This window comes from Pleurodeles waltl, chromosome 7, assembly GCF_031143425.1.
Source record: "Pleurodeles waltl isolate 20211129_DDA chromosome 7, aPleWal1.hap1.20221129, whole genome shotgun sequence".
Lineage (NCBI taxonomy): Eukaryota > Metazoa > Chordata > Amphibia > Caudata > Salamandridae > Pleurodeles > Pleurodeles waltl.
The window spans coordinates 1144832953-1144855932 of record NC_090446.1 but is presented as its reverse complement, the minus strand read 5'-3'; the positions used below and the strand labels follow the sequence as shown (position 1 = coordinate 1144855932).

The window sequence follows — 22980 nt, the reverse complement described above, 5'->3', positions numbered from 1 at the left end:
GACCGTTCTCTGTGGGACTCTCTCAACAGGTTCACAGAAAAATTACCTAGGGAAGACAGACAGGACTTCCAAGAGATCCTGCAAGAGGGATGTCTGGTATCCAACCAAGTCATCAGCGCAGCGGCAGATGGGGCAGACTTAGCTGCACATGGGTACGCACATGGAATCTGTGCAAGAAGGTCTTCCTGGTTGAGATTGACTGGTTTAAAACAGGAAGCACAACAGCGCATCCTAAATCTCCCATTCAACGGGAACTCGCTGTTTGGTACCCATACGGACGAAGAAATGGCGCGCATGAAGACTGAAGTGGACACCATGAGGGCAGTAGGCCTGGAAAGGAAGAAGGACTTCAGGCGGAGGTATAGGCCTTATGACAGGCGCCCTTTCCAGCAGAGGGTTCAAACCCCTCACTGGTCCCAGAGGCCACAGCAAAGGCAGGGACGCCCACTTTTTCAGGCTCGTAAGGCCGCAAGGGAACGAGGGTCAAGTAGACCCTCAACAGTCCACACCAAAAGCGCCGGCCAAGCAATGAGAACTCGCTTCCCTTGACACTGTGCACCACTCCGGTGGGGGGAAGTATCACAGATTTTCTTCACGAGTGGCACTCTATCACAAAATGGTTACTCTCTTCTTTTCAGACAACCTCCACCGCACTTGCCACCAGCAAAATGCAATCCATCTCATGTCAGCCTATTGCGCAAAGAGGCTCTCACCCTCTTACGAAAGAAGGCAATAGAAAAAGTCCCGCTTGCACACGGAGGAAAGGGGGTTTACTCCCGTTATTTTCTGGTAGCGAAAAAAGGCTGAGAGGGCGTTTTCAGACCGATTCTGGACTTACGGCTTCTGAACAAGTACATAAGAAAACAAAAGTTCAGGATGCTGGCCCTTCACCAGATTTTCCCTCAGCTACATCAGGGAGACTGGATGTGCTCCATCGACCTGCAGGATGCATATTTTCACATCCTGATAGTTCCCAAGCATCGGAAATTCCTGCGCTTCCAGATAGCCTCACAACACTATCAGTTCAAAGTGCTACCATTCGGCCTGAAATCTGCCCCCCGCGTCTTCTCGAAATGCCTGGCAGTGGTAGCGGCACATCTTCGAAAACAAAAAATCTTCATCTACCCATACCTAGACGACTGGCTACTGAAAGCCTCCTATCCAGATCAGGCGAGAGCCCATCGGGACATTGTGCTCAAGGTTTTCAAGTCTCTAGGTCTTCAAGTCAACTACCAAAAGTCCACCTTGATTCCAACACAGAACCTCCACTACCTGGGAGCTATACTAAACACAGAGTTCCAAAGAGTGTATCCTTCGGAGGAACGACTATTATCAATAAAGAGAAAGTGTCAAGACCTGTTAAAATCCGACGCACCTACGGCCCGTCAGGTGACATCTCTACTGGGCTCCATGGCATCATGCATTTTCATTGTCCCAAATGCCTGGCTGCATATGAGGCCCCTCCAAGAGGCGTTGGAGAACAACTGGAGCCAAAGAACAGGTCGCTGGGAGGACAGAGTGCGGCTGCCGATAGCAGCACGTCAGTCATTGCAATGGTGGATGCACAGACCTCACCTGTCAGTAGGGGCTCCGTTTCACCAGGTAATTCCATCCGACACTCTGGTAACGGATGCGTCTCTTCAGGGTTGGGGGGCTCATCTAGGTCCCCTTTAAGCTCAGGGCCTATGGTCCGACAACGAAAGGAAGTACCACATCAATCTGCTGGAGCTCAGAGCGGTCCATCTGGCTCTCAAGTCTTTTGCTCCATCGATTCAGGAGAAATCTCTCCTAATACAAACGGACAATACAACCACAATGTATTATTTAAACAGACAGTGGGGAACGAGATCCCTACCCCTATCTCGGGAGTACCAAACAATCTGGCATTGGCTCCTGGCCAGAGGAATGTCACTTACAGCGGTTCACCTACCAGGTCAACAAAACGTGGAAGCAGATTTCCTGAGCAGACACCTAGAGGACGCCCACGATTGGGTCCTACACGGCGAAGTCGTCAAAGACATCTTCGCTCAATGGGGTCGACCTCAATTGGATCTCTTCGCAGACGAGGTAAACAAGAAATGCCCAGACTTCGCATCCAGGTTCTACCGTCCGGGATCTCGAGGGAATGCCCTGTTGATCGACTGGTCAGGGATATTTCTCTACGCTTTTCCACTGATTCCCCTCATACCGGCAGTGATCAACAAACTTTACAGATCCAGCACCAGAATGATTCTCATAGCTCCGCAATGGCCCCGTCAATTCTGGTACACAGATCTACTCGACCTATCGGAACAACCTCACAGGAGGCTGCCGTGCAGACCGGATCTTCTGAGCAGGATGGAGGGCAGGGTTCTGCATCCCAACCTACCCTCTCTGAGCTTGACAGCATGGCTCCTGAATTCCTGCAGGATGGGCACCTAGGGCTCTCGCAGGAGTGCATGAACATCTTGAAAGAGTCCAGACGACCTTCCACTCGGCGTTCTTACGCGTTTAAGTGGAAGAGGTTCTACATATGGTGCTGTCAGCAAGGTCAGAATCCCATACGGGCTCAGGAGGAGGTCATACTGTCGTACTTACTCCATCTGGCAAAGTCCGGTCTGCAGGTATCATCTATTAAGGTACATTTGTCTGCCATTACAGCCTATCGCAAGTCACCTTCTCAGGAATCCTTCTTTACGAAACCAGTAGTCAAGGATTTCTTGGAAGGTTTGAAAAAAGTTTTTCCGCCCTTTCGGAGACCCTACCCTCCATGGGAACTGAACATAGTACTGTCAAGACTTATGGGCCCTCCTTTCGAACCTATACACAAAGCCTCTTTGCAACACCTTACGTGGAAGACAGCTTTTTTGGTAGCCATCACTTCCGCAAGGAGGGTCAGTGAAATTCAGGCTTTGTCCTCCAAAGAACCGTACACAGTCTTTCACGACAATAGAGTAGTTCTGCGAACTCACCCATCATTCCTACCGAAGGTGGTGTCAGAATTCCATATCAATCAGACTATTTCTCTACCAACTTTCTTCCCCAATCCGGAAACTCCGGCGGAGAAAGCGTTGCACTCCCTAGATCTGAAAAGAGTGCTAAAATGTTATTTGGATAAAACAAAATTGATTAGACATTCCAACCACTTGTTTGTAAATTATGGTCATTTGAGGACAGGAGAGGCAGCATCTAAACGAACCATATCAAGATGGATAGTTTCTTGTATTGTTAATGCTTACCAGTTGGCTAACAAACAACTACTTGCTAGACCTAAAGCGCATTCCACAAGAGGAAAAGCGGCTACTGCTGCCCTCCTTAACAATGTTCCAATATCTGAAATTTGTAAGGCTGCTACATGGAAGTCTGTACATACATTTACTAGACATTACTGTTAGGACTCAGATGCAAGAGCAGACGCCCAAGTGGGGCAAGCCTCTCTGAGAAATTTGTTTGCATGATACATATCTATTCCTGCACTTCTATTGGACAGTCCGCAGAGTTTAGGGATGGGCTTGCTAATCTATTCAATGTTTATGACTATTGATGAGGATCCCCTGGAAGAGAAGGATAAGTTACTTACCTGTAAATCCTAGTTCTCTTCCAGGGGTATCCTCATCAAAGTCATAAACAACCCACCCTCCTCCCTGGACGCACGTCTCCTAGAAGTGCAGGACAGACTATCTTTCGAATCGGCTACGCAGATTGTCACCGTAAAAAAGTACTGACCTAACCGTGAACCAACTGTCACCTCTCCTTCACCCCTGAGGCATGGTGGGATACTGGAGGTGCTCAGGGTCTTAAAGGCACGGTGCCAACGTTTTTATGGTTCTCCTGTGTTAACCTGCATGCAGCCTATTGGCTAAGAATGCTCCATTGTTTTTCAATGTAGTTTTTTTCTCTTTTTCTCTAGTGATTACTACTGCTTATTTCCCTAAGCCCAGTTGTGGGGCTTGGGTAGATATTTATTCTCTATTGTAATTAAAAAAAAAAAACTTCATAGAAATAAAGCATTTTAGCCTGTTTGTGATTATAGCCTGCATTGCTGTTTTACACATGTATATATGAGTTTAGTATGAAAAATATGGCTACTAAAAATGCTATATATATTTTTTTTCGTGCATATTTCATACTTTATATGTGTGTATTTTATATATGCTCCGGGATCCCCGCACGGGGGCGGGAATATTCAATGTTTATGACTTTGATGAGGATACCCCTGGAAGAGAACTAGGATTTACAGGTAAGTAACTTATCCTTTTGTTACAATTCTTGGATTTTCTTGACTACCAGGGCTTCTTCCTCCAGCAAGAATACAATGGAAAAAGGTTGAACTGTCTGTACCACTATTCCATAAGCCTCTGTTTGAAACCCCTGTACTCTCCGGAGAAGCCAAGCGTTGGAAGCAGTGTTCCTCCATATGGGAAGACAAGAGGCTTCTCTCCCTCTCACCTTTTGTAGATAGGAAGGAACAACACCCACATTCAACGAATGCTGCACTTTGTCAACCTAACACCATTAGGCAATCTCTGCCTCTGGATGGTCTTTCAAGCTTCTTTTTTAGGTATGAGGGCACCATGGGGACTTAGGGAGTTAACGTGGCCCAATGGGTGCCCCTGTCGCATATGTGTGAGAAACCTTTGGGGCAAAAACCCTGTGAATTGACATCTGGGTTTTGTCCAAAGTCTGAATTAATTCACCTAAATCTCCATCAAATGTTTCTTCAAAGAACCTACCCTGAGCCACAAACCCATGCCCGAATAATTTAATTCACCAAGCTTGGGGTCAATTCAGAGGAGGATGGTTCTGTCTTGCTTCAAGAAAATAATGAAATTTGCACTTCCTAAAAGGTATATAATTCTTTGGACCTCCAAACAAATCCCTTTCATGGTTAGAGTGATGCATAAATTATGCAAAAAAGAGTAGAGAACTCTGGGTAGTTCCCAATTTTAGGTGGAGAGCATCTCTAGTAAGGAGCACCCTGCAACACCAGCGACACTCTAGATTTGCTCACCTCAAATGTCTGTTTATCTAGCAAAGTTTTTAAGCAGAGGATCAGCACAGTGCTGTCCACGCCAAGCTAGATAGTGACAAAGTCTTTTGCCATTTGTACAGCAAAGTCTTTAAGCATAGGTTTGACACAGTGTCGACCTTGCCGAGCTGTAAAATGAAAAATGACACTGTGTCAAACCTATGCTTAAAGACTTTGCTGTACAAATGGCAAAAGACTTTGTCACTATCTAGCTTGGCGTGGACAGCACTGTGCTGATCCTCTGCTTAAAAATTCTTTGGACCTGTCCATGTAAAATGTCAAGATTAATAGGTGTACCCCATTTTTTGCCATACCTAGCCATTACCATCATTTTTGTAACTGACCCTGAGTTTTCAGGCTGCATGCCAACAGCTGGGATCTTTATGTCACTTTTTCATAAAAGTCACCATCCTTTGGCTCCTCTTGGCATCACAAAAACAGTGCAATCGACTGACACCCCGGGACAGTTAGCCCACAAATGGTTTCTAAGATATTTGTCTGAATGTATGCACAACCTTGTCTGCCAATAAGAAGCAACCTTAAGCCTGCAGAATCACTCCAAGAACACGAATAACATATATTATCCAGTTCAAAAAGAATTCCAAACCATTATCAGGGCCTTCCTCCAAATCGTTGGACGATGTGCCCTTTTTATCCAATCCCTGGCAGTGCTTATGGTTTTCTCATCACCTTTCAATTGCCAGCCTTTGGACCGCCTGGTGATTTCCTATAAAGTTACAGAGGAATAAAACCCTTTATCTTCACCCCCTTCTGGCAAAGGTGGCTGGGAGGCATGGATCCTATCACTGTCTGGTCTCACTAAGTGGCTTGGGCCTGTATGTCTGCTCCCCTACGAGAAGGATGAGAGCACTGTCATCCTAGGGTTCACTATGAAAGTCCTCTAGAGCCTCTAGAATGTGTAAGTCTCAGTAGGTGGGCCATACTTGTCAGCTCTGCACAAATGGGATTGAAAAGGTTTAATAGCTTGACCGCCTGTAGAAAAATCATGACCCTGTTTCGCTGATGGAAGCCAAAAAGCCCAAAGCAGATATGATAATTTGCTCAGCACTATAAGATCATCTACTGCTGCCTTCTTTACTGTGCATTTCACTATGTCACATAGGTTCTTATTACCCTAATGAGACTACTGGATTTGGGAGGCAGAATCACCTGAATTGTGGGGTACTGAGTACAATCCCACATGTGACGCCTGTCGGCCTAATCCAGGTTTTTCCGGCCAACCAGCAGTGCCTTATCTCCAACTGAAAGCGGGGATGATTGTGGCAACCGGGTGCATGACAGAGAGGACTCCCCAGGGGAATTGTGGTCAATCAGATCTCATCCCTTTCTCTTGGTTACATTAGTATCACACAGGCAAAGACAAACAGAAGCAGAGTATAGTTCAGTAAGGTTTATTGAAGTAACTGCATCTTAAATAAAATTGCATGTATTGCTATATTTAGGATGATAAAACACACTAGAAACAAAATTGTGACAAGGAGAGTGAAACACAAAAGCAGTCCCACCACACTGTCATTAGGAATAATATATATTTCCTACCTAAGGTATGTTGGAGCACAGCATGATAAGTCCTAATCCGCCCTTCGGGTTCCCCCCCTGGGAAGACATCATCCCCCATACCTGAGCAAGGAAGTCTGTTGTCTAGAAAGACACCGTCCCCATATAGGCCGGGGATTCAGCAGCCTACGCAAGCAGCTGAAGCAGAGACGTTCAGCAATCAGCATGCAGTCATAGTCATCTGGCTGGAATCTCCCTCTAACGTGTATGGGACAGAGAAGTGTTTTATAATAAAACAACTGATGTTCTAAGAAAAGGTCCCCACATAAGGATATGTATGCTTCTGTGAATGTCAGAGACACAGGGCCTCATTATGACCCTGGCGGGCGGCGGTCAGAAGACCGCGGAGGGTATTATGAGTTTTTCCCTGGGCTGGCGGGCGGTCTCCAAAAGACCGCCCGCCAGCCCAGGGAAAAACTCCCTTCCCATGAGGATGCCGGCTCGTAATCGAGCCGGCGGAGTGGGAAGGTGCGACGGGTGCTACTGCACCCGTCGCGTATTTCACTGTCTGCTACGCAGACAGTGAAATACTAGCGGGGCCCTCTTACGGGGGCCCCTGCAGTGCCCATGCCATTGGCATGGGCACTGCATGGGCCCCCAGGGGCCCCACGACAATCCCTACCGCCATCCTGTTCCTGGCGGGCGAGCCGCCAGGAACAGGATGGCGGTAGGGATTGTCAGAATCCCCTCGGCAGCGCAGCGAGCTACGCCGCCTTGGAGGATTCTTACGGGCAGTGGAAAACCGGCGGGAGACCGCCGGTTTTCCCGTTCTGACCGCGGCCAAAGCGCCGCGGTCAGAATGCCCAAGGGGGCACCGCCGGCCTGTCGGCGGTGCTCCCGCCCCCGTTGGCCCTGGCGGTAGAGAACCGCCAGGGTCAGAATGAGGGCCACAGTGTACTCATTTTGCTGGCAACCCTGTCTGACTGCAACCTTGAAGAAAGCACAAAGTGAAATGAATGTAGTGCTAAGAACGTCATACTTTACTAGGCAGAGGAACATACAGATAGAGAAAATAAAACAACACCACAAATGTGGCTAATGCTAGTAAAATAAAGCGATGCTGAATAAAATGTAACTGGACTAAAGTGAACAACAGCAGGCCTTGTTCATTAAAATAACATGTCTAAAACATAGCTAAAATAGCTATACAACAACTGACTGGATAAAGACCTGAGAAGACGCAGGAGTCAATGTGTATGAGGTCTCCACTTCCTTTGCCAATTCCCTCCGCATTGGAGAAGTAGAGACCATCAACTCTTCATTGAGGAAGTATGACTCATCAACTTCACTAATACACTTTGTTAAACCAGATTGATTCAAAGCACTAGAAACCAATGGTAACCCTTGGAATCTTCCCCAGAATACTTCTATTTAAGAGCTAAGCTAACTGTGAATATTGAGGCGGAACCCGGAACACAGTGCACTAAATGACAAGGAATGAGGCCCTCTAAATGAGAAAAACCCATTAACCAGTAGAACCATTTGGGGATTTTTTTTAAATGTGATAGCCGGCATAGGTGAGCCACACGTGTGTGGGCAAAGGAGGAAAGGGCAGCCAATCACGGACACACGACTTTGAGATTAAAGCTGCTGCTTCATTGAAGAAAACAACCTCCAGCCGACGGAAGTCAGACCTGCCACTCTCAAAAACTATTTCATTGTATGAGGGTTGTTGGGGCTTGTGCTAAGAATTGCCTAAGATACTCTATTGCCTCCTTCCCCACCAACATCTCCACACTCCAAAACAAACAAAAGCTTGCCAAGGCGGCCACTGGAGCATTTTATTGTAACTTCTTTCTGTTGACCTTTTCATTCCAGAAAATCAGATCCGCTGGGGGGTTTTTAAAACCTGAAGTGGACATCATCTATTCAGCGCCGACAAAGATGAGCTGAAACACACTGTAGTGGTTTCCAGTTCACCCTCCCTGCCACTGTGTGACATCGACTTTTCAGCCGGTGACCGTGTGAAGGGAGCTGATATGGTGTGACACATAGTGGCACTATGTGGGTTGACAAGTCTGACAGCTATAACGTTTGGCCCTACTTGCACCTTTTCACTCCATAAAATGGCAGAGATGGAATGGTTTCTGAGGTGAGATGCTTCCCCTGTCACAGCATCACACACACAGCACCTGCTGAGATAGGAGCAAGTGCTTTCATGAAGCCAACAATATGACTTGAGGCAGCATAGAAGAAGACACTCGACTGCTTTCAGGGTGGGGTGTGGGCTCCCGAGACCCTAATAAAACATATGAACAGAATTCCTTGAACCATTCTAAGCAAATATATTCCAGGCAAACACAGAATAAACATGAAAATAAGGACAGTGAGAGAATCAATGCATATCACAAAACTCTCTCATGAAATGACAATATCATAGAAGAAACACGAACGGCCCTTCACTAGCTTCTGTGCAACAAAGAGAGAGGCAGTGTCTGAACATGCAATGTTTCTTTAGGCATAATAAGGTTTGCTAATAATGGTTTAATGATCATGTGTTTGTAGCTCCTCCCAATGAGTCCCTAGCTGGTATAACATGTCTGGCTATGTGCTGTGTTGATGCAGTAGAAAGTAAAGCATACTCCTCGCCTCCCGTCCTGCCGTAGAACCCTTTCAGTGTAATTGTAGAGTGAGTTACAATTGTGATGATTCTGCACATCAGATAGTCATGGCTTCCTCAGAATGAAACAAGGAAATAACTTCTCAATGTCTGGTCCAGTAGTTATCAGACATTTTAAGAGAGCAGAGTTTGATATCCTGAAAGGCAGTGTTATAGAGAAATCCACATTTTTAGGGTAAGTATATCTAGTGCTCATCATCATTTAGGCTGCACCTTTGTGAAACGCATGTGTATGACATGAAGATTTCCTTAGAGAGATATTACTATAGACATGATGATGTCATTCAGTAGGTAAATTGTTGACCATGAAGTGATGAAACCTGGGGGCAGATTTATCAATATTTGACACAGCGCAACACAGCAAGACAACTTGCTGTGCTATGTCAAATAAAGAGAGGAGGAATATCTACTAAGATATGGCACATTCCTGCTCTCTCCCTGTGCTGGCACACCCTGTACTGCTTAGCGCTAATGCAGGCATCCTTGCGTCATGGTGCAAAGGTTGCCTGAATTGCAGGATTGTTTTGTGTAGTAAGTGATCCTTTCCTGCACAAAAACAATACTTAGAGGTGCTTTCCTCCTTCTAAGTGTGCTGCACAATTCGAAAGAGGAAACAACAAGGAGAAATCAAGCTATTTCTCCTTGTTGCACCTCTACTGGAAAGGTGTACAGCTTTGACGCATTCCCAGGTTAACATGTCTTGGTAAATCTGGGAATGCCTCAAAAAGCATGGATGGGTGCATGGGGACAACTATATTCAACCCATGTAATGCCTTACCGGCACAGTGTAACCTGCCTTGCATTACTCTACATTTACCAAGCAACCAAGGACCATGGCTTTGCGTGGCTTGGTAAATCTGACATCCACTGAGAACATAAACTAGGCATGATGCATTCTTATCAGAGGTCGGCATTTGCCTCGGTGCACTCACTGAAACGTCCCTTAAAAGTATACAGGCAGTATAGATATTCATATTCACAGAAATCCAAATCATAACAGGCTATTAGCCAACCAGACCACTGACTCCAACATCTAGACGTGCAGGTCTAATTAGTACTCGGAATTGAACTTTGGGCGCTGATTAGTCAATCAGAATGCTGGCTATACTGAACATTGCAGACCTGCAATGGGAACATTCTGTAGATGGCTAGCTTCCTATGTCTGCATTTTGGGCAAATATTGCTGGAGGAGTAATGCAGCCTCGCGCCTGAATGTTTGGGTGACAAAAACAAATCCACCCGCGTGTGGCACTCCCTCAGCTTTATCTAACCGAGGTGACTGTTCTTTACTTTTCTTTGGCTGTTTCGGTTTTCTTTCATCGAAATCAAGGGAAGGAATCCATACTGCTATGGTATGCCAGCAGCTTAATAAGAAGAGTCAAACGGAGCACCACAGAAGGATGGAGCCCCCCAGGTGAGGGGCTGCTCATGCTCCCGCAGTGCTCCCTATGTTGGGTTTGTGTGTGGAGGGGGGAAGGTTAATAGTCTTTATTGCCCTCGCCCCAAGGGCAATAACAGCTGTTAGTTACCCCGTCTTAATAGTCAGTTGGCTCAGGCTCAGTCCCTTAACTACAGAGAGGGTAATTAGCCGTTATTGCACACTCCACTCCAGTGACGGGCAGATCATTGTCATGCGGTTATCTTTCTCCAAGTTCTTGATTCCACAAGTCCACATAAAAACAGAACCAGTGTCCTCTCTGTCTTCTAGATCTTGGAGAAAGTAATGGTATATCAGCAGCAGGAAAACCCAGGTCTGTATCAGCTCTTGGATAACATGTAGTCTGATGGCAACTGTGCTATAAACCCCTTTGCGTTACTGGACTAAGTTCCACATTTGATACCATGGAACACTATGGGCCTGATTTAGGCCTTGGTGGAGGGAATACTCCGACACAAACGTGACAGATATCCTGTCCACCTTATTACAATTTCCATAGGATATCATGGAATCGTAATAAGGCAAACAGGACCCTTGTGCACGCCCCTTTCCCCAGTATAAGGATACTTAAAACATAATATTCAGTTTGTTTACGCTCTAGTTACAGACAGCCTTGGCCTTTGAATGCCACAAGTTATCGATTTTTTCAAAACCTACAATCACAAGTACAGAGAGAGAGTGGGCTTTGTGGCGGCCCCCTACAACAATTTTCTTCCATATGTTTTTCATGGTTTATCATTACTTGGGTGGGATGGCCATCAAGGCTGTAGCATTTCGGTGTTTGCTGCATGTCCCATTTGTATCATATTAGGGTTTGGTGATCGGGGATCAAGTAGTCGTTTTGTTAGACTGCAATCTCACTGCAGCGTGTGGCTCATTGTGTGTTCTTTGTCATACATTTACCTTAATGCCAGAACACTTTTCTGAATGCTGATTTATGGCTTTTTTCTAAAGAAATGCTTGCTGTTTCGCTCCCTTGGCGTGTCATAGAGGCACAACACTTTTCATTTTCATTTGTTTCACTTTGCTGTTACATCAGCATCTTATTGGATTTACGGCTTTCTTTTTTCACAAAATAAAGATATGTCTGAACAGCACTGCTGCAACAAAATACTTACTTTTCGGACTTAGTTTCATAACACTCTTCTTTTAGGGTACAGTTTAATTCTGTCAATATAGTCTGTGAAAAAGGTACTCTACTCAAAGCTTCCATATTGTTGTTTTCCAAGCGATTGCTTTATTATTGGATAAGACAACTAGGAGTAACACAAACAAAGTCACTCAACTATCATCAAATACTTCACATATCAAGAAGTCAGACACGTTGGTTTTGCCAATGCTTATTTAAGATGTGTACTCATGCCCATCAGGAACACAGCAGGCAGACAGGAAGTTGAGTTTTTTCACACAGGAAAGACAGAGGCAGCCACATCTAGAGGCCACTGATCACTCAGGAGAACACTAGCAGTAGAACTGGAAATCACAAACCAGTGAGAGCACACAGGATCTGCCAGCAGCAATAGAGCCCGCCCCATAAAATATTAGCTCTGCACAGGATTTTTTCCCACAGAATGGAGCTCTTTGAAACTTAAAAGTAAGAAATAAATATAGAAATCATTGGAAATGGGAAACTGTGGGGCAGTTCACTGCCACAGAGCGGAATAGTGGCATAACAGAACATGTCATGTAGACGGTTAAAATAATGTGAACCTAGGAAAACAGTGCACAGGGCTTCGCAGACAGTACAAGGAGGGACTGACCTGAAACTGACAAAAACAACTACAGCAAGCAGTCGAACTTTAGTCGAACAGGCATTGCAGTGGCAATAATTCTTGTTTATGGATGAAAGTGTCTATTCAGTTATGGATTGGTTTGAGCACTCAGTAAGTCATTATACATTGACTCTGTCACTTATCTTTGCACTCATGCATCCATTCACTGACTCACTCTCATTCTTGCATTATCCTCTACCACAATAAAAACACACACAAACTAAACAGCGTATGTAAGATAAATGAAATGAATACAAGTAAAAAAAAATATGCTGCTGTCTAAACATGGGCATATGTTTCCAATAATGAGTCTTGCAGGGGAATTGTACATAGCCTATCGCTGTTTTAAAGTTCCAGGGTTATCATCACGTTTAGAACAAACATGGGGGCTGTCTTGTATTGGAAAAATAATAATACACTCAATAATGGTTGCCCCATTTACAAGTGGCCATGTGGGATATGGTGTAATGCAAATGAAATGAGTAGCATGCAAGGAACCCATTACCATTGCCTGGAAAGCTGTAGTATCCTCTTCAGAAAAATTAAAATAAAAAGAGAAGAAGCAATGAAATGAAAGGGGAACTATAAAATGGAAAATTGAAAATTAAAGGACTGTTGAACCAGACCTGACACTGAAGCACATTCATTTTTAGGTAGATGTACACTCGTAATCAGTCAGTGCCATCTTTCACAGGGCAAGGGAGCCAGGGACTAATGTGCATCATCATTGGCTTGCCATTATAAACACTTTTTTCCTTCTGTGTTGAGAATAAGATTTGTCACGAGCATGGCCAGATAGGCCTTTTATTCCACTGGACATTTCCCCGGTGGGATGGAGCCCCTGGAGGCTGTTTTTTAGGACAGAGGACCACTGCTGGCACCCCGTCACTTTCTCCAGCTCCCCAAGGTTAACTTGTGCATACATGTGGTGCAAGAGATGGGGGAATAAAGAGAAAAATCGATTAGAGAGGGAGAAGAGAGAGAAAGGAGAGAAGGAGAGGGAATGGATGGATGGAAAGAGAGATATTGCACAGAGATGAGTGGGATGGGCTGGTTTGAGCCTATTTGCCATGGCTGCTTTGGTTCCCCAGCCCAGCCCTGGTCATAAGCCAAAGGGCAATCTTAATGCACTTTTTTTGTTGATCACATAAGGTCAGGTGACAGCTGTGCGATAAAGGTAGATTTAAAAATGTGTGTAGCGTAGTGTAGCCTTCCACATCCCATACTGCTTGCAAACATGCAACTACACTGTAAAATATAAATGTAATCATGGAAAGGGAAGGGGATCTGTGTGGCTGCCAAAAACATTGTAAAGTATCTGCTTATCTAAAACACTAAGGGGGTCATTCTAACTTCGGCGGGCGGCGGAGGCCCCCTGCCAAAGTTCCCCCGCCAGAACACCGCTGCGCGGTCAAATGACCGCCGCGGTGATTCTGACTTTCCCGCTGGGCGGGCGGGCGACCGCCAAAAGAAAGCGGGAAAGCACCAGCAACGAGGAAGCTGGCTCCGAATGGAGCCGGCGGAGTTGTGCGACGGGTGCAGTTGCACCCGTCGCGATTTTCAGTGTCTGCCACGCAGACACTGAAAATCAATGTGGGGCCCTGTTAGGGAGCCCCTGCAGTGCCCATGCCAGTGGCATGGGCACTGCAGGGGCCCCCAGGGGCCCCACGACACCCGTTCCCGCCAGCCAGGTTCTGGCGGTGAAAACCGCCAGAACCAGGCTGGCGGGAAGGGGGTCGGAATCCCCATGGCCGTGGAGGATTCCCTGGGGCAGCGGGAAGCCGTCTGGAAACCGCCGGCTTCCCTTTTACCCTGGCGGTCTATGACCGCCAGGGTAGGAATGACCCCCTAAGGCCCTGATTTATACTTTTTTGCGCTGCATTAGTGTCATTTTTTGACTCATAAGTGGCGCAAACTTACAAAATACAAGTGACGCTATTGCTTTGCAAAAAAAAAATGTATAAATCAGGGCCTAACAGCATTATTCTGTAATGTGTGGAGCTCTGAATTGATACATGTGCATTAGTGATTTATCTCTAGGCTGCATACTGCTGGCTGGCTCAGGCAGCTGGCTAAGGAAACAACTTTATCAGAGCTACTTGTTGGGGAAGCACTTTCTCTGAGGCGGCACACAATTCCTACCCAATCAAAACATGTACTCCTATCCACCAACAAGTGGGTGCAGCCTAAGCCCCTCTGTGTAGTACTCCTGAAATCTCTTTTTTAGGTTGATCTCACAAGTCTTGCTTTCAGCTGTGCTGACAGGCCAGACGTAAAAAGTCCTTAAAAGCTCTGTCCCTAACATCAGCTACATTAAGGTGACTGACTTAAAACACAAATGTTGTTTTAAGAGTAAACGTAAGTATCAGAAATGTATCAGGGTAATCACCTATTTAACGTACCTCACGTGACACCTCTTTACATGCTATGTCTCGTTGTCGTCAGTAAGCTTCTCTCTTTTCCAAAAGCCATGCTGCGATCAGGAGAGGCTTCTGATTTACAAGCCAGTGTCTCTTCTTACTTGGGCTAGCCAAGGCAGACTTAGGCCTGGTTTACCAGAGCTTAATGGAGGATGAGCCACAGACTATCTATGACACTGTCCTCTTTCTCCCTCTATTATTTAGTTTTGTTGAAGTAAGACACAAGCAGAGCCCTGTCTAATGAAGGAGAGCTGATGTAATAGACCACGGGTAGTAATCAAATACAAAATGTGCGTTCATTTTACGTACATAAATCGTGCAGCTTAAAATGCAGTACAGGAAAGTGACAGCACGTCTAGCAGGCTTGGTGGTTTTTTGATGGCATAGCTCGTGGTTCGGGATCTAGGCCAAGCCAGGCTTAGTTCTGGATCGGCTATTGCCATTGATTTGGTTGCTAAACGAACTCTACTTGTTCTGTTCAACAACAACCCCTGTCGCCTCCAGGGAGGCACCAAATACTCTTCCCCACCCTCAGCTGGGTGCCTTTTTTTGTCCTCTGGGCTCACACTGCTTGCCAGGTGGTTTTAAGGCTTTCTTCACTATACACCCCCCTCAATTAATCTGGAATAATTTGTATTTTATACATGCGCGCGGCAAGTACTGTTTTCACTTTTTAAATCAGTCACTGCCCTAAACCGAACTTAAGCCAAGTCCCAAAGTGAACTGACCTATCCGTGCCGTTCTATAATCCACGATGGCTCAAAAACTGGTTGATGGAACTACTTGTACCGACAATGATAATGACTCAGGGTAGCGTTCCATTCCCTTATTTTTTTCGGTTTTTGTGCTATAACCACAGAGGAACCAAATCGGTTTTGGCATTGCTTCAAAAGAAACAGTCGAACCTGTACTGCTAGGTCGTCTCCCCTCTGCATAGGAACACACAAATGCAACTCTAGATGCATGTAGGCCCACGGTGGCCTTGTTGAGGTGCAGCTCGAATCCATAAACACAGCTGGTTGTTTACATAACCTATGGACATGCACTTTTCACTTGGCAAGGGTCATTGAGGCCAGGAATGTAACTGCTTGAATCAACTGAGCTTATCATTAGAAATTCCATCTCAACATTTTTAGCTTCCCTAATGCACTCTTGACTTGGAGAACCACATGCCATACCAGTTGGGACCATTCTGAAAAATAAACAGCCACGCCTCTCCTTCTAGGTCGCCCCCATCTGCACTGGAGTACAAGCCACTCCAGATGGAAATTGTCTTGATTGGTCTCATTAGTGACATGCAGGTGTAATCTGTCATCGTAGGAAAGTTGGTGCCAAATTTACCAACATTAGACACAACGCAATGAAGCAAAACAGCTTCCTTTGTTGCAGAACGTCAAATGGAGAGAGCAGAAATGCACCACATTTATTAAGACATGGCGCATTCCTGCTCTTTCTCTGCACTGACGCACACAGTGCAGCCTAGCACCAACGCAGGCACCCTTGCGCCATGGTGCAAGGGTGCCTGTGTTACAGGCAGAATTGCTTTTGTGCAGGAACGAATGCCTTCCTGCACAAAACCAATCCTTAAAGGCGTTTTCCTCTTTCTATTTGTCTTGTAGAATGCAGCACATATAGAAAGAAGAAATAACAAGGAGAAATAAACACATTTCTCCAGGTTACTCCTCTGTTGGGATGGTCTAGCATTTCGATGCACTGCCAGGTTTACTACCTTAGTAAATCTAGGAATACACCATAATCCATGGATGGATGCACGGGAATGTGTTCCCAAAGCAGAGCAACTGAAGGCAGTGATTTGCGCTGTCTTGCGTTCCTCTGGATTTACTAAGCCACGCAGAGCCATGCAAAGTACTTTGAGTGGTTCAGTAAATATAACTTAAGCCCTTGCATTGTCTTGCGTGATGCAATGGCAAACCATGGGCTTGGTAAATCTAGCCCGTTGGTACTTCTAGATCTAGGGAGGCTTACCATTACAACAAAATATGATGAATGGAACACTTACTAAGTACTGGGACCTCTTGAGATAGTACTGCGCCAGGAACAGGCAGAGACGGCATTTCCTAGCAATTCTGTCTAGCCTTCTAATTTTTGTGGAAAGCCAAGACTGATTTGCCTATGGTTGTTCCCTATCTGTAATGGTACAGAAAAGCTAAGAACAATAGAATGGAATGCACCTTGAGGGACCCGTTCTTAATGTTATATTCCATCACTATTCACTAATTTGGTGTTGCCTGGCTGTAAGAAACTGGGCTCTTTGCAAATCCCCCCCTCACTTTTTGCCACCATTTAGACTACTGATGCTGTCGTTTTTGATCTGAAAGTGCACTGAGGTCTACTATTCAGACGTCAGTGCCAGTGCTCTTTCCCTTAAATGGTACTGTGATTTGGTAAACCCAATTGTCAAGGACTTTACCACCCATGCAAGGCACTAGTAAATGGTACCAGTGGTACCCATGGCCAAGATGGTAAAGGGGTTACCAGGGCTGCAGCACTGATTGAGCTACCCTGCTTGGCCCGAGTAAAAGCAAAGCCTGTAGAACTGCCATGTCAGCCTGCACGAGCAGCTTGTCTGCTCAAGTTTGACTCTGTCCACACCAAGTGCAGGTAGAGTCCCTTCACTGCCCATAGTACAGGTCAGTCACGCCAAGGGCAGGCTTCCTATAGCATAGGGGGCAGGGGGCACTGTGTTATGAGTGAGGACATATATGCACGGGCATATATGACCCTGTGATAGCATTTAAAATGTAATGCTACCCCAAGTAACCAGCGGTACATACGATAACATGGGCTGGCACCCTGGCAAACCCCAGATGTCCAGCTCCATGTTTGGATGACCAATTTCCCCCATATTTGGTGTCAAACACCATGCTTTTTAACCCTGAGCACGATTCTCATGCCCAGGGCTTGCTAGCATGTACCATTTCGCTCCAAGACAGGAGTCTGCGCTCCTGCGGGTTGTGCTAACACTTCCCCGAGGATGTAGACATAGGACCTGCGCAGGGAGGAGGTCACACCTCCACCCTACCAGGATGTCCAGTGCTTACAGTAATCAAGGCGGTGAGCCTCAAAGGCCTTGATATGTAATCCCTTTTCCGCCACTCAAGGACAAAGCCCTTCCCACCCTGTCCAGGCTGACAGATGGGAAAATTAGTTATTCAGGAGCCCTGCACCTCTAAGAGTTTAGCCACACCTGTAGGATGGGCTAGGAGGTCTATACAGCAGAGGAAAGGTCCTGCCATGTTGGCAGACTTTGAAATTAGAAAGTTATGAGTGGAAAGGTGATGTACCCCTACAGGAAGTCATCATCTCAGGGGCGGACTAACCGCAGGGACCAGTAGCCCATTGCCCACTGTCCCTCACACCCTTAACGCCCTTTAAACTAGGATTTGAGGGGCTCCACTGGCACCGGAAACTCAGTTCTCACCTTGAATCCAAGAAGAGGCACAGAGAAGACGCTGTCACCGACCACAGGGCTTTGGACTGTGCCGCAGTGCAAAGAGAGGACACTTAAGTGCACTGAGGAGACCGTATATTGGAACTATGTGTTCACCGTGTGCCCAATGGCAAAATCTCATGGCCCCCAGCAAGAGGGACTCCAGTGGACACCAGACACTGAAGCAGACTCCCTTGACTGGTGGAACCAGTTACCTGCAACCTGCAGAAGACTCGTTGTGTTGTGTCACAAGAAGTGCAACCCATAGGGCCCCTCTTGAGTGAAACCAAAGGAAATTGGTGACCTGCACTCTCGGAGTTGTAGTGAGGCTCAAAGCAAGTTTCGAGCCGCTACACCACTCCTGCCGACCTCCAGCCCACAAAGTACCTGTGAATTACTTTTGCCGCTGACAAGGCTTGTTGGTCACCAGCCCAGTAACAGACCCATCCCCGGACGTCACCGACTCCGAAGCAATGTCACCAACTTCAGAGCCACTCTCAGCAATAGTGACCGATGTCTGCAATGAGCCCACTGCTGAGATCCTGCATCCTGAAGAAGAAGGCGACTTCGACTAAGTGGCAAAGCAGCTTTGTGTGAGCCTCTAGTGATTGACAGCTGGAAGGCCACCTCTGCACCCAGAGCCGCCAGACATGGTGGTGGAGTGACAGCTGTGGAATACAGGTCATGGGACTCCAAAGGCCTCTACTTGCCGAGGGCAGAGTGTGACTTAATCACCAAGTGCGTTTTTTCTGAGTGCTGCATCTTTAATTGACAGCACTCGCATTTCCCAGTCTTTTCTAAGGACAGCATGGCTTCCTCTGCACCCAGACTCCCTGGGCAAAGTACAAAGGTACTGTCTATAAGCCTTGGTCTAGGGACCCCTCAGACCTTAACTCCGGGTTGGTTGCACGCAACTCACACCATAAGTGACCGATTGCACACTGCTTTCCCCCATTGACTTCAGTGGTATTCGTTTGACAACTAAAAGTGCATCTATTTTTAAATGCTTTAAAAATCCACAACTCCGGTTGTATGTAAGATACAAAGTTCATTTTGATGTCTAAATTCAGATAAAAATCTGCTTTATTTTTCTAAATTTGTATTGGATTTCTTTAGAGTTGTGTCAATTAATTATTGTCCATGTTGGTGCTGTGAAATGCTTTACACATGTTTCTCCAAGTAGCCTGACTGCTCTTTGCCACTCTACCAGGACTGAGCTAAGGTTTACTAGTGTAAACCTGAGCTCCACTTCTGGGTGATATGTTAGCATTACATGGTAAGATCCCCCTTTCATACCGCATACTGCACCTTGCTACACTGGTAATATGTAAATTTAGTTTTTGTTTCACCATCAGTTTTAGTGTACTTCAGTGGGCGTGTGGCTAATTCTCCACCCTTTTTAAAATACACTGTACGTCTGTACCTTGACTGTTTGCTTTGTGTCCTGAAATACAGTTGGTCACTGTGCTGCCCTAAAGCTGTGACTTGCTGTGAGCAACGTTTGCTGTTTTGTTTACAGTGAATATGGAAATACACCCCCTCATGGTCACATACACAGTGGCAGCAGTGTTGAGAATGTTCTCCCAGAATCAGTGCTCATGCGTGCACTACGACTATGCTCATTACCCTTGAGGATCATTACATTTTTCTGGGCTTTGCTGTGGAGTCGCTGAAGCTGATAAAGTGGGCATTATCTGTCCTCCCAAGACCATTTGTGTTTATTGCCTGTATTTCCTTTACCCCAACAGGCAGCTGATTGCTCGTTTTCACTGCATTTCCTGCGACCGACCTGTGGACATGATGGTGCCTGGGCCGTAAGTAACACTATACTTGCTTCTAGCTGAGATTAGTACCAACCTACTGCTTCTTGCGAATGGCTTTTGTTTTCTGTGTGTGTTTGCTGTGGTACCATGTACCCCAGCACGCTGCCCAGTGTATTTGAGAAGACCACTCACTGTGTCATTGCCCCCATAACTAGTATTTTCCTATATGCAAAAGTTACCTATCTGTAACAGTGGTTCTCCTGAGACGGTATGCAGTGATCTTCAAACTTTTTAATGCTGTGCCCCCCCCCCATCCCCCCAGGGAAAAAAAAAAATTCTAGGGCCCCCGCCACATTTTTCACAATTATTTTGTTAAATTTGTGATGTTTAGACATGTCTAGACTATTTAAACATTGCAGTTAAGTTCTGTTACTGTTTTAAAAATACAATAAAATACATGATGCCAGACATACTATTCTGGTCAGGCAGGCCTTACTAACGTGTAAAGGTATCCACAGTGTGATTATTATAAACGAGGGTGGAGGTTTTGAAGAGTATTTGGAGTCCCTTGTCTTTTGACACATACTCCCAGCCTGGATATAAATGACAAAGCATGTTAGTGATGGACCTTTCCAGAGTGGTTTGCTGCTGCTCATTTTTTCATTTTAAAACAAAACCCTGTTGTAGGCATAACGCTTCTCTTGGCCAGAGCCTGTCCTCCTCTCGTATCATTTTAGGCCCCCCGTTTAAAGACCCCCGGTCTAAGGAATCTCTATACTATGATCTTGGCCATTCAGCTACAGTGTACAGAGATAAAACTTAAGTTGTCCTAGTGAGTTATTGTGAGGCTAAGGATGAAAACTGCCTTGGTGCTATCACAGTGGGTTTGTATGGCATCCTCACCCCTTTCTTGGAGGATTACTCGAGGTAGGCTTGCCTTAGTGTTGTAGAGGGCAACAGGAGGGTTGCATATTGAATTTATGAGAGATGCTGCATCTAACAGGTACTACTCTTACAGGTAAGCAACGTATTTTGTCTCTGACAGAGGATTATTCGCTAAGAGTGCAACAGTAGTGGCTTTCATCCAGGTCAAATAGGATTTAACACATCCAGTAAGGACTGTTTACTTTAGAGTCGCAAAACCTGACGTACTGGATCTGGCAATGCCCAACTAGGAACGGTTGCTTATACGTTTTTATTTTTTACATAATAGTGCCATCTAGTGGTTCAATACAGATATATTTATTAAGTTGTGGGATGACCAGAGTGAACTGTAAGGCTCATTCCGTTGCCATTCGAGACGAAAGAAACCACGCCTGATGCGACCAAAACCGCGATGGGTGTTGGGTGCTATCCTTAAATTAATGTCTGGTCAGGGTTAGGTGGATTGCTTCAATTAACGCAGGGCTGTCGGATCTACACATGGATGGCCCGTGCCAGAGTGGCACAGTGGGCAATAAACGGTGCCCAGGAAGGGAGCATGAATATTTAAACTCTATTTAATTGTTTATTTGGTTTGTCATCAAACATTTAAACATCTATAAAGACATCATAACATTTTACTAGTTTGAAAAACGTTGAATGTAAAAATCTGGATACATTATGAATCAACTCTATCTCAGGATCCTGCTTAAGAAAATCTAAAACGTCCGCTTAATGGTAATTGTGGAATCTGATTTTAAAAGTTGGTACTGTAGATATCATCACTGGTCATACCAGAGAAAAACATGTTCGGGAGACTCTTGACTAGAGTGCCAAAAATAGCATTATCATTGAGCAGACTATATGGTGCGCCGTGACCCCAGTATATCCATTAAGGTTAGGTAATTGGCCAAGTCGAAACAATCTCTCTTGAGGGGCTACAACAGCTTGGCAAATGAATGAAGGTGGGATAAAATACGCAGAATTTCGTTTCTTGGTTTCAAGATAATAAACTTCCTTAGATCAGGCACATTGCAAAATCTGTTTTTAATCGAACCTTTTAGGAGAGCATGTGATAGCTGAACATTACTCACATAGTCACGCAACCAGTAATGTTCAGCTCAATACCTTAAGTATTGTACCTTGGGACTCGTTACCGAGTTTTTTTTCCAATGACTAGTAGGTTATTGTTCTCCGCCCTTCATATATGCGCCAAGAGGTCCAAGCTGTCCTGTATCGAGCGGGCCTTGGTGGAACACAAGTCCAGCTCAAGTCTGAGAGCTTGGGCTTGTACTGTGCTGCACAGTCTCATTGCTTTCCTAGGTATTGCCCACTTAATCTTGATGAGCCAAAGAATATGATTCTGCACCAGGATTAAAGAGCCATATAAAGGGTTGACTTGGCAAAATGTAGTGTAATAGTGGTTCTAATGATCTTACTAGTCGTTGAATTTCATAAGACCACTCAAGATTGTTTTACTCAGCATGCCACCTCACATACCTTCTCGTGTTAAGGTTTTTCCATTAAACTCTACAATTTCAAAATTACAAAAAAGTGTAAACCTTGTTGGAATTCTGAGTTTAAATTAATTAAAAAATTCATATGTTGTTGAAGAATAAAATGTTGTAAATGTTTCAATCACTATGCCAGACCGTGCTCCAGGGAGTGGTAACAAATGTGGAGTAATTAGCAGTGATTTGGGTGGTTCTGTATGGGCTTCGGTTATTCTTGCTTTCTTGGCTCACCGTGGGAAGCAGTAATCAAGCGACCAACGCCTAGGGTCCTTCAGAGGTGATTGAACAGGTGTTACCAAACTCAAGAAACATGAATATCCAGTAAGAAAAAAGGAAAGTAATGGGCCTGATTCACAAAGTTAAAGTTAGGCCAAAAGTCCAATTTTAGACCTAAAGCCTGAGTTTAGACCTAAAGTCTAACTTTATACCTGAAGCCTAACTTTACCCCTGAAGTCTAGCTTTACACCTGAAGTCTAAGGGGTATATTTACCATGA

The 22980-nt window shown here is 45.4% G+C and overlaps 1 protein-coding gene across 1 annotated transcript in view; it reads left to right on the top strand.

Annotated features, from left to right (window-relative positions):
• QRICH2 (glutamine rich 2) overlaps window positions 1-22980 on the top strand; it is a 479286-nt gene that overhangs the window by 303851 nt on the left and 152455 nt on the right. The window contains exon 16 of the mRNA XM_069201754.1: window positions 20036-20101. Coding sequence (XP_069057855.1) covers window positions 20036-20101 — 66 coding nt within the window. The remainder of the gene's footprint in view (window positions 1-20035; window positions 20102-22980) is intronic.